The 11,793-nt window shown below is 42.0% G+C and overlaps 1 protein-coding gene across 1 annotated transcript in view; it reads left to right on the forward strand.

Moving 5' to 3' along the window:
- Window positions 1-7,958, forward strand: part of LOC110286179 (toll-like receptor 13) — a 15,973-nt gene extending 8,015 nt beyond the window's left edge. Inside the window, 2 exon segments of the mRNA XM_021152644.2 lie at window positions 4,949-5,002; window positions 5,005-7,958. Coding sequence (XP_021008303.1) covers window positions 4,949-5,002; window positions 5,005-7,890 — 2,940 coding nt within the window. The 3' untranslated portion in view covers window positions 7,891-7,958.
- Window positions 7,959-11,793: the final 3,835 nt, after the last annotated feature.

Consider the following 11,793-nt stretch of genomic DNA (forward strand, 5'->3'; position numbering starts at 1 on the left):
CCTGGAACTCACTCTGTAGACCAGGCTGGCCTCAAACTCAGAAATTCACCTGCCTCTGCCTCCCAAGTGCTGGGATCAAAGGCATGCGCCATCACTGCCCGGCGTGTCCTTTATTTCTAATATTCTTGTAGCAAACACTGGTAGATTTGAGGGCTTATATCGCTGTCCTTTGTCATCTCTGAGAACAAAGAGCACAGTCTTCCTGCAGTGTCATCCTGCTCCACCCAATTTCCTCTAGCCACATTTGTGCAATATGGATTTACAGTTTCCTTTCTCTTCTCCATTTCTTCGACCTCCCCTCCTCCCGCTCTTCTCTCCTCTCCCCTCTCTTACCCTCCCTGCTTCTCTGCTCTCTTTCCTTAACTAATATGCCCAGAAGAGTTAAGTTCCTTGGTTTGCGAGAGTCTTGGGACTCAAACTCAGGGCCTTGGGCTTCATCTCTATTTCTCTACTTCTTGCATTTACTTTTATAGATCCTCCTCTTTGTTCTGTTCCATTCTTTTTACCTCAACAGATAAAAGGGCCTTAAAATCCAGGCATAGTGGTGCATGCCTTTAATTTCATTACTCAGGAGACTGAGGAAGGAGGATCACCATGAGGCAACCTGGGATGCATAGTGAATTCCAGGATAGCCTGGGCTCCAGAGTGGGACCTAGTCTCAGCGATTACAGCAACAGAAATGCCCTCAACCTCAGTTCCTATCACTCAGTTAGCTTATTCAGCTCAGTCTGGTGACTGTTTTCCAGTCTAGGTATTTCCAGATACTTGGGGACTTATTCATATAATTAGGAAAGTGCAAAGTGGCAAGGAAGCTACATCCAAAGGCAAAATTATAATACAGATTAAATACGCTGCAAGAGAGCAGCAGTTCCCTTGAGTTTGAGTGCTCAAGGGCCCCTGGCTATCATCTGGGGTCTTGACGGGGTTTAGGAGGAGGTGTTTGATGACCACAAATGACTCGATTTTGATCGAAAGGTTTGGATTATGTAAGCCTGTGTTCACTGCACATGTCATTTCCTGTAGTACACCAGGTTTAATCACATGTATGACCAGCCACGCGTAAGCATACGATGGTAGTTAAAGGATCTTTCTTGAAAATTCGTTCAGAAGACACAGTTTGCCTTGTTACAGAAGCACCTCAAACCAGTCCAGACTCAATTGGCTCATCTGCCCTGTTTTAGGATTGTATTCTAAGACACATGTGGATAGAAATTGCATTACTGGGGTGGTTGCTACAGGGAGTAACACATTTCCATTGCTTAAATGTTAGTATACATGTGCTTTGGTGCACATGGAGGAGCCTAGGTTCCCAGGTCCATTACTTGCAGACAAGTCTATGTATAGGCCAAGCTAAGCAGCATCCTGAATCTCTGAACCATTTTTGCCCTTGCATGCCTGCCTCTAGCAGATATTAAACAAAAGTGAACACAATCATTAAAATGTTGCATCTTCTGTGCATCATGGACTGTATTAAACAATACCCACTCCATTGGTAGATGGCTCTATTTCCATGTTCTTCTTTTCTTTTCTGGTCAAAGTAAACTATATCTGTCATCTAAAAATTAGGAATAAAGTCCACGAGATGGCTAGCCTGGCAATCCATTTGAATTTGACTCATAAAGTGGAAGAAGAGAAATGACTCCACAAAGTTGTTCTCTGACCTCAACACTCAGTTCCAAGCAGCTCAAACCAGCTCTATATAGCAGCAGGTCCAAGGAATCTGGCATCTTTACTGGCCTCCCTGGAAACAGCCACCCCTGCCCAATCTTAAAAAAATTAAGGGGGCTGGTGAGATGGCTCAGTGTTGAGCACTGACTGCTCTTTCAAAGGTCCTGAGTTCAAATCCCACCAACCACATGGTGGCTCACAACTGCCTGTAATGAGATCTGACGCCCTCTTCTGGTATCTGATGACAGCTACAGTGTACTTATGTATACTAATAAATAAATCTTTAAAAAAATTAAGAATGGGAAGAAATTTTCCTGACTTGATATTTGTCAAGCACTAAAGCAAATGATAATAAGAAGATTGTAGACGCCTTCTCACTGGTGAAGGACATACATACTCTATCACTACTATAATATAATGATAGAAACTGTAACCAATTTTTAGGAAATAAACATAAAAGAAAGGCATAAAAATGAGAAAACTTAAAAAGGAAATGTGTAATTTCTGTTCCTTGCTAAAGGCATAATTGTTAACAGATAAAAATGCAACTAGTATAGTGGTGAACACCATTAATTCCAGCACTTGGGAGGGAGAAGCAGGTGGCTCTCTGTGAGTTTCAGTTCGAGACCAGCCTAGTCTACAAAGTGATCTAGGACAGCCAGGGCTATATAGTGAGACATTGTCTCAGGAGAGAAAAAAAAGGAAAAAAAGAAAAAACAAACAAACAAAAACCAGAAAAAAACTAATTAAAAATTCTAATGAAACCAACATTCACATTTTAAAAACTACGAGAATTTAGAAAGCTTGTTATATTTATGATCACCATCAATGAACATTCTGATCCTCTTGTTGTATCGAACTAGGAACTAAGAGGAAACAGAGAGTCCTAAAAATAACAAGATGTATCTGCTTCCAGGAGACAGCACAGAAAATTGTGTAGAGGGCAGAAGGTCCTTTTGCTCAAAGATAAGCACTGGGGGAAAGGAATGTCAAACACACAAGGTTGTCCCCTCAGCAAGGACATGTTTACTCATTTCCCACCCAGAAAGCTGGGTTTGGATGTAGCTGATAACCTGGTGACCTGTGCTATCTGGAGGGTCAGGCAACACCTGAATCCCCCAGATTTTTATGGTTTTTGTCCCAGACTCTTCCTCCCTAGACCTTTATCTTGAGCATTGTTTCTCAGCCAATAAAACCCTTCCTTATGGGAGATGCCTCTTGTACTTTACAACAGCCTGGGTAACCCCTGTGCTATCTGTATAGGGCCAGGCCACTCTGAACTCCCACCGACTTTCATGTTTATCTCAGTCATTTCCCCTACACCCACATTTTTTATTAGATATTTTCTTTATATACATTTCAAATTTCAAATGCTATCCTGAAAGTTCCCTATACCCTCTCCCCACCCCCACCCCCACCCCCCGCCCTGCTCCCCTACCCACCCACTCCCACTTCTTGGCCCTGGCATTCCCCTGTACTGGGGCATATAAAGTTTGCAATACCAAGGGGTCTATCTTTCCACTGATGGCCGACTAGACCATCTTCTGCTACATATGCAGTTAGAGACACGAGCTCTGGGGGTACTGGTTAGTTCATATTGTTCTACACCCACATTTTAAGCATTGTTTCTGAGTCTACAGAACCCATCTTTATGGAAGAGGTCACACGTACTTTGTAAAGTGTTTCAATGTAAACATGTCTTAAGTTTTATTGTACAAATGAGATTTTGTTAATTATCATGAGGAAACATTTATTTTCAAGGTTGTACTGTACTTAAGTATGCCTAAAATAAACTAAACTGCCCAGTGTCAGACTCAAGTTTGAACCAGTACAGGGTAACTAAGTCATGGTAGATCAGATTTCCTTCTTTGTTCATGTGGTTTGTTGCTCTGAAACTTGTGGTGTTTGTAGAGACCGCCACAAAACACCCTCTCAAAGAGCCCATTTTCATATGGAGACTATCATTGCAGGGAAATATGGGCAGCAGGACTGAAAGCATCTGATCATATGACGCCCAAGTCAAGAGCAGAGAACAAATGCATAGCCACTGCTCAGCTTGCTTTCTCTACTCCTATAGGATTCTGAGCCAACCCCAGGGAATAGTGCCACATACTTTTAGGTTAGGTCTTCCCATCTCAACTAATGTAGTTAAGACAGCCCCTCCCCCCAGATATGCTCTCAAGTTAATCTGATCTAGACAATCCTTTCTTGAGACTCATCTCATTCAATTCTATATTATTTTAGGTTGACAATTAAACCAACCAATTAACACACCATATTATTACTGATTTTTTTTCTGTCAACAAGGAAGTTCATAAACAATGTTAAATTATAGATTGCAGAATACATTTAAATTACTGACAAAGTATTAACATATAAAGAATATACAAGAATGCTCATAAAGGATTTTAAAAAAGAAAAGAAAGAAAATGAAGAATGGAGATAAACAAGCAGGCTACTGGAAGAGAAGCTTCCAAATATATAAGCAGACTTTCAAAATCACCAATACTCAGATAATGTGGTCCTGCATCTCACTAGTCAAGGCATCTTGCTCAAATTGTATCAGTTATCTCAATGTTCACTCTTCCTCCTGCCCAATGCCCCTTCCCCCAGTTCAGCTCAAGGACAGAGCTTACCGAGTCACCTCTCCCTCACTCAAAAGCAAACTGTGGTGAAATGATTGATCACTCAGACTCATTCATATTGAGGTAGCAGTGACTTGGATCACAGATGATATTGCATTTCCACAACCCATTCAATGCATCTGCAATGATGGCATTTCCAGTACCAGCCCACAAGACAGGGGGCGTGTTTTGTTGTATGGATGTAAGAAGAGGATAAGGGGACTCCCTGATTGTCATACTAAAGTAACTGGTACACCTTGTTGCCTCTTTTGGCTCTGAATGCTGAGAATTTTGGTTGCAGAAAAAGAGCAGCAGCTTTCCTTGTTAACACAGAGAATACTCTGGAAGTGGGTTTTGAAAGTTGGTGTTGGACTGAGCATAGTGGTTCATGCCTTTAATCCCAGCACTCAGGAGGCAAACAGATCTCTCTGTGTTTGAGGGCAGCCTGCTCTATAGAGTGAGTTCCATGATAGCCAGGGCTATACAGAGAAACCTTGCAGGAGGTGGAGGTGGGGACAAAACCAAACCAAACCAAACCAAACCAAAAAACAACCCAGGTTGATGTTGAGATTGAGCTTTTTTGTTTCCTTGAAGCAGCTATTAGCACTTATTAGGATAGGGAAATTTTAACTAAAAACCTTTGTTTTTCTTTGCAGCAAAGTCCATATGTGAAGACCGTGCCTTTGAACATGAGAAGGGATTTTTTTTCCCCCTGGTTGTAACCTGGATGCCTAAGACAGTCAAGATGAATGGGAGCAGCTTTGTGCCATCTCTACAGCTCCTGCTCATGTTAGTAGGATTTTCTCTGCTGCCTGTGGCAGAGACATATGGGTTCAACAAGTGCACACAGTATGAATTTGATATTCACCATGTGTTCTGTATTAGGAAGAAGATCACCAACTTGACAGAGGCCATTAGTGACATACCTAGATATACTACTCACCTTAACCTTACACACAATGAAATTCAAGTCCTCCCTCCCTGGAGTTTTACCAATCTGTCTGCTCTGGTGGACTTGAGACTAGAGTGGAACTCAATTTGGAAGATCGACGAAGGTGCCTTTAGGGGACTTGAGAATTTGACTCTGCTGAATTTAGTGGAAAATAAGATTCAAAGTGTGAATAACTCCTTTGAGGGCCTGTTTAGCCTGGAGACCCTGCTCCTGAGCCATAATCAGATTACCAATATTCACAAAGATGCCTTCACTCCTTTAATCAAATTGAAATATTTGAGCCTATCTCGAAACAACATTAGCGATTTTTCTGGTATTCTTGAAGCAGTCCAGCATCTTCCATGCCTGGAGCACCTTGATCTAACTAACAACAGCATCATGTACTTGGACCACAGCCCTAGGTCACTGGTTTCTCTGACCCACCTGAGTTTTCAGGGGAACAAACTAAGGGAGTTAAACTTCTCTGCTTTGTCATTACCTAACTTAACCAATCTAAGTGCTTCCCAGAATGACAATAAAGTCATTCAGAATGTGTATCTGGAAACCCTGCCCCAACTTAAAAGCTTGAATTTGAGTGGAACGGTGGTAAAATTGGAAAATCTTTCGGCCAAACACCTGCAGAATGTAAGAGCTATGGATCTCAGTAACCGGGAGCTTAGACATGGTCACTTAGATATGAAAACTGTTTGTCACCTGCTTGGAAACCTACCCAAGTTAGAGACATTGGTTTTTCAGAAAAATGTCACCAATGCAGAGGGCATTAAGCAGCTGGCAAAGTGCACCAGGCTCTTGTTCCTCGACCTGGGCCAAAACAGTGACTTGGTTCATCTCAATGACAGCGAGTTCAATGCTCTGCCCAGTCTCCAAAGACTGAACCTGAACAAGTGCCAGCTCTCCTTCGTCAACAACAGGACCTGGAGTTCCTTGCAGAACTTGACCATCCTAGATCTGAGCCACAACAAGTTTAAAAGCTTTCCAGATTTTGCATTTTCCCCCTTGAAGCACTTGGAGTTTCTCTCTCTTTCAAGAAACCCCATCACAGAACTCAATAATCTGGCCTTTAGTGGGCTATTTGCACTGAAGGAGCTCAACTTGGCTGCATGTTGGATTGTAACAATTGACAAGTATTCCTTTACTCAGTTTCCAAACTTAGAGGTCTTAGATCTTGGAGACAACAATATTCGGACTCTCAACCACGGAACCTTCCGACCTCTGAAAAAACTCCAGGCTTTGATTCTTTCCCACAACTGCCTAAAAATCCTGGAGCCAAATGCGTTTTCTGGTCTCACTAACCTACGTTCCCTTGACCTGATGTACAATAGCTTGTCATATTTTCATGAACACCTTTTCTCGGGCCTTGAAAAGCTTCTGATTTTGAAACTTGGTTTTAATAAGATCACATATGAAACTACTAGGACCCTTCAGTATCCTCCATTTATAAAGCTCAAGTCTTTGAAACAGCTCAACCTAGAAGGACAAAGACATGGGATTCAGGTTGTTCCGAGCAACTTTTTCCAAGGATTGGGTAGTTTGCAGGAGTTACTCTTAGGAAAAAATCCCTCTGTATTCCTGGACCACCACCAATTTGACCCTCTGATTAACCTCACAAAGTTGGATATCTCAGGAACAAAAGATGGAGAGCGAAGCCTCTATTTAAATGCTTCCTTATTCCAAAACCTCAAAAGGCTAAAGATCCTCCGCCTTGAAAATAACAATTTAGAGTCACTGGTTCCTGACATGTTCTCCAGCTTACAGAGCCTCCAGGTCTTTTCTTTAAGATTCAACAACTTGAAGGTCATTAATCAAAGTCATCTGAAGAATCTGAAATCACTGATGTTTTTTGATGTCTATGGGAACAAACTTCAGTGCACCTGTGACAATTTGTGGTTCAAGAACTGGTCAATGAACACAGAGGAGGTCCACATCCCCTTCCTCCGGAGCTATCCCTGTCAGCAGCCAGGCAGCCAGAGTTTACTTATAGATTTTGATGATGCCATGTGTAATTTTGACTTGGGAAAGGTCTACTTCTTATGTTCCTTCAGTATGGTCCTCAGCACCATGGTCTTCTCTTGGTTCAGTACCAAGATGATTGCATCTCTGTGGTATGGTTTGTACATATGTAGGGCCTGGTACCTCACTAAATGGCACAAAACGGAGAAGACGTTCTTATATGATGCGTTTGTCTCTTTCTCGGCCAATGATGAGGCATGGGTATACAAAGAGCTTGTTCCAGCCCTAGAACAAGGCAGCCAGACCACCTTTAAACTCTGTCTTCACCAACGGGATTTTGAACCAGGCATTGATATCTTCGAGAACATCCAGAATGCTATTAACACAAGCAGGAAAACCTTGTGTGTAGTCAGTAACCACTACCTACACAGTGAATGGTGCCGACTTGAAGTCCAGCTGGCTAGCATGAAGATGTTTTATGAGCACAAGGATGTCATTATCTTGATCTTCCTTGAAGAGATTCCAAACTATAAGCTGTCCAGCTACCACCGACTCAGGAAACTCATAAACAAACAGACGTTTATCACTTGGCCAGACAGTGCTCACCAGCAGCCACTCTTCTGGGCTCGCATCAGAAATGCGTTGGGCAAGGAGACTGTGGAGAAAGAAAATACACATCTAATTGTTGTTGAGTGACTCGAGTCTTAACAATCCCAAATCCAGCTGCATGAATGTTGCCCAAAATAAGTGTAAGCTGTTTGACTAAATGAACTCTCTCTCTCTCTCTCTCTCTCTCTCTCTCTCTCTCTCCCCCCAGGGACAAACATGATTGTTTTCATAGTGTTCATCAGAAGAGTAGGGAGGACTGCTTGTAAAACTTTCAGGAGCAGGGTCCCACTATGATGGGATTGGATATGCAGAAGGAATTGCTATTTTATTAAGGAGAGGACTTGGAACCCCAGTCACCTGAACACTGAGGAACAGGAAGGTCTTTGCATATGTTCTAAATCTTTGCTCATGTTGTTTCTCCAAATCAGTTGTGGTCATGGGAGACTGCACTTGTGTATTCAAATTGCCCCAAGATTGAAACTTTCCATCTTGAAAGGAAACTTCCTATGACAGAGGTTTACAGGGAGAGAGAACAACAGGATGTTCTAAGGGGAGATTGAAATATTCCGCCCTGCATGGAAGCTTGTTAAGACAGGAGGTAAATGACTCAAAATACTTTCATGAAGTCCCTGAAACTGACCAGGGACTAGACCCTTTCCTTCCCCAAGTGTATATAATACAATAGAGACTGCTGAGACGCTCAGACAAGCCTAGCTGTCTGGAAGAAGCAGAGAGCAGCCTTGGTGCCTGGAAGAGGCTCAGACCAGCTGAGCCACCAGGAAAGGACACTCTCCATCCTGTTGAGCTGCCTGCAGCCTGTGTAGTATGCTCCAGGTTCCCAGCGTTTTTGAGCTGTCACCCATGCTGGGGTGGGCTTTAATGATGCAGCTGTCTTTGAAACATTTCTGCTCCTGTAAGTAACCCTTCACCTATGTTCTTGTAAATAACCCCAATAAAACTCATTGGTTCACCAAGTTGGACTTTGATGCTATCCATATTTTGGTTTGTTGTCAGTTCCCTATCTGGAGTGAGTAGACATTTGTTTGTGTCTCCCCATGTCACATAATAACAGAAACAACAAAACAAAGACAACCCAACAACAAAAAATGACATTAAAAAATAAGAAAAAGAAGGAAAAGAAAAGCAATTGTCTCCTGCACGACTCTGGTCTGTGAGTGATGCTCCAGGCCCACAGCCATTGGAGTTTCAAACCTATCTTAAGATGTCTTGAGGGACTGGCAAGATGGCTCAGTGATTAAGAGCACTGATTGCTCTTCCAGAGGTCCTAAGTTCAATTTCCAGCAACCACATGGTGGCTCACAACCATCTGTAGTGAAATCTGATGCCGTCTTCTGGTGTGTCTGGTGACAGTGTAGTATACTCACATATATGAAATATAATAAATCAAAAATTTAAACAAAAGATGTCGTGAGATGGCATTTTTATGAAGTCTATTTTGCCCAAGTAGGCTGGCTGATATCTTCTGCAACTCTTACTGCTCTGCTAATCTATCAAGCAGTTTTTCTCCAAAAACTGATAGATCTAATACAGCCACTCTCCCTAGCTCTTGTGCTCTGAATTAGAGAAAAAACTGACTTATGGAGTCTCATGCAGAAACTATAATGGAAACTTCACATGGATTCCAATAAAAAGACCAGTTTAAGTTGTTTCCAGTACCAGTACTATAACTTTGAACTGGTGTTCTGTTTTGAAGTTTCAGAACCCTTCTCAACAGAATGTTCTTAAAGTTGAACAGGGCATTAGCCAATGGGTCCACAACATATTACTGACAACAGGTATTTTGTACAAAAGTGCTACAAATTCCTGTTGTATGTGACACCTTAGGAACCTAAAATCAGATCAGCTTACAGAGGACAGTGCTGTCTATTTCAGACTGTTTTCCCAGAAATAGCTTTCACCTAAGTTGCTGACTTACTTCCAGTTTCTCACCTTATCTAACAAGATTCTAGGGGCAGCTTGTTGAGGAAGAGACTTGAAGAAGACATTTTTTTTTCATCTGGGATAACAGGCATGTACTTCAAGATGCCCTAGTCAACACCCCTCCCCCAAATAAATGGTATCTTAATGAACTCCAGTCCTTTCTACTACTTACTAAAAAAAAAAAGAAAGAATGAAAAAAAGGAAAAAAAGAAAAGAAAAGAAAAAAGAAAAAGAAAGAAAGAAAATCCTCTCCCCTTTTTTGAACTGAGTTCTTGTTATGTAGCTCAGATTGGCTTGGAACTCAAGATCTTATTGTGGCCTCATAGTTTCTAAGATTACAGGCATGCACCACTATGTGCACCTTAGTTTCTACTATTTTTATACATAGAGAAAAAATTGGGGACAGTGTCCCATTTTTTTTAACCATGTTAGTCACCAATAATGTACCCATTGTCCAAACCAGACCTTGGGAGCCTGAGCCTCTGCAGCTTCTGAGCAGTGCTGGGCACTGTAATTTTGCTGAAACCAGCCACTCCCACTCCTTCCTGATCTTCTGTCAACTCTCTGGGGGCGGAGTAGCTCTTGAGTAATGGAAGGGACGTGCAAGCCTGTGTTCCTCTCCTGGTCTTGGGCAATCTTCACCTGTCTGGTTGATCTGGTCACCGCATGACTGCTCTCTCCACCCCAGGGTTGCATCCCTTTCTGCCCTTCCTGCATGCCAGGCAGAAGAGAAGAAGGCTTCAAATCATCTCAGTAGGCATAAGAACAAATTATTTTGGATTGAGAGAACATTGTTGTCTTCTCATTCTTAGTGATTCATTCACAGCAGGAAAAACAAAACATAGACTAAGATGTAACATAACTAACATGACACATTTATTTTACTGAAACTAGCTTATCTCACATAACATCAAAAAGACTAAGATCATCTAACACACTGGTCAATGGGCCAAGAGTCCTTGAAACTATGTAACATGAGAGTTCCAATGCTGGGAAGATGATTATAGCTGAGGGCTAGTAGGAAAGTACACTTAGGTGCATAGGGGTCGAGTCTTTCTTGACAGAAAAGGTAAATAGTTAACTACAAGAACTGACTTCGTTTTGGAGAGCTTTTGAAATAGGCAAATTCTAGGAAACAGAATGAACAGTATGTTTGTTCTTGTACTGGAGAGATTGGGGGACTCTGTGTAAACTGGAAATGTTGCTGAGCATGGTGGCACGTGCCTTTAATCTCAACCCTCTAGAAGGAGAGGCTGACATACTTCTGTGAGTTCAAGGCCAGGCTGGAATACACAGTGAGCTTAAGGTTTTTCAGAATTTCAAGATTAGAGATCTTGAAAGCATCCAACCAAGTATAAGGACCTTCATGGTTTGGGGCCTTGTGTGAGGACATGGGTTATGTGCTCATGAAGGAGGTCTTTCTTGTTACTATGAGCTACAATATCAGCTTTGCCCACACAAGATCAGTTTCTACAGAAAAAAACCAGTGGGCATATGCCTAAAGTGTCTATGAATCAGTTCAGTCAAGGAGTGGACACTTGCTGCAACAAAATGATCCTGCACCTTCGAGGCAGTCTGAGAAGTGGAGTGGAGAAATGGTTTCTCTTTCAAAAGGCAAGGCTTTGGTTCCCAGAAGCCACATGCTGGCTCATAGCTATCTATAATTCCAGTTTCATGGAATCTGGCCTCCTCTTCTGGCCTCTGAGGACATTGCACTCACACAGTATATAGACATACATTCAGGTAAAACCCATACATATAAAAATAAAAATAAAGTCTTACTCAATAAAAAGAAATATGAGGGCAATCAAGATGGCTCAGCAGGCAAAAGTATTTTCCCTCAAAAATGTGATGACTTCTGTTTGATTTTTTTTTTTTTTTTTTTTTTTTTTTTCGAGACCAGGTTTCTCTTTATAGGCCCTGGCTGTTCTGTCACTTACTCCCTATGAAGAACCAAAATAGCCTGGTGGGGAGCACCGTGGAGCAAAGTCTCAAACCTCAGAAACAGAGGAAAAGGGATGGGGTTGCAAACCTCAGGGTTTTCTCCCA

The sequence above is a fragment of the Mus caroli genome, chromosome X (assembly GCF_900094665.2).
Source record: "Mus caroli chromosome X, CAROLI_EIJ_v1.1, whole genome shotgun sequence".
Taxonomy (NCBI): Eukaryota; Metazoa; Chordata; class Mammalia; order Rodentia; family Muridae; genus Mus; species Mus caroli.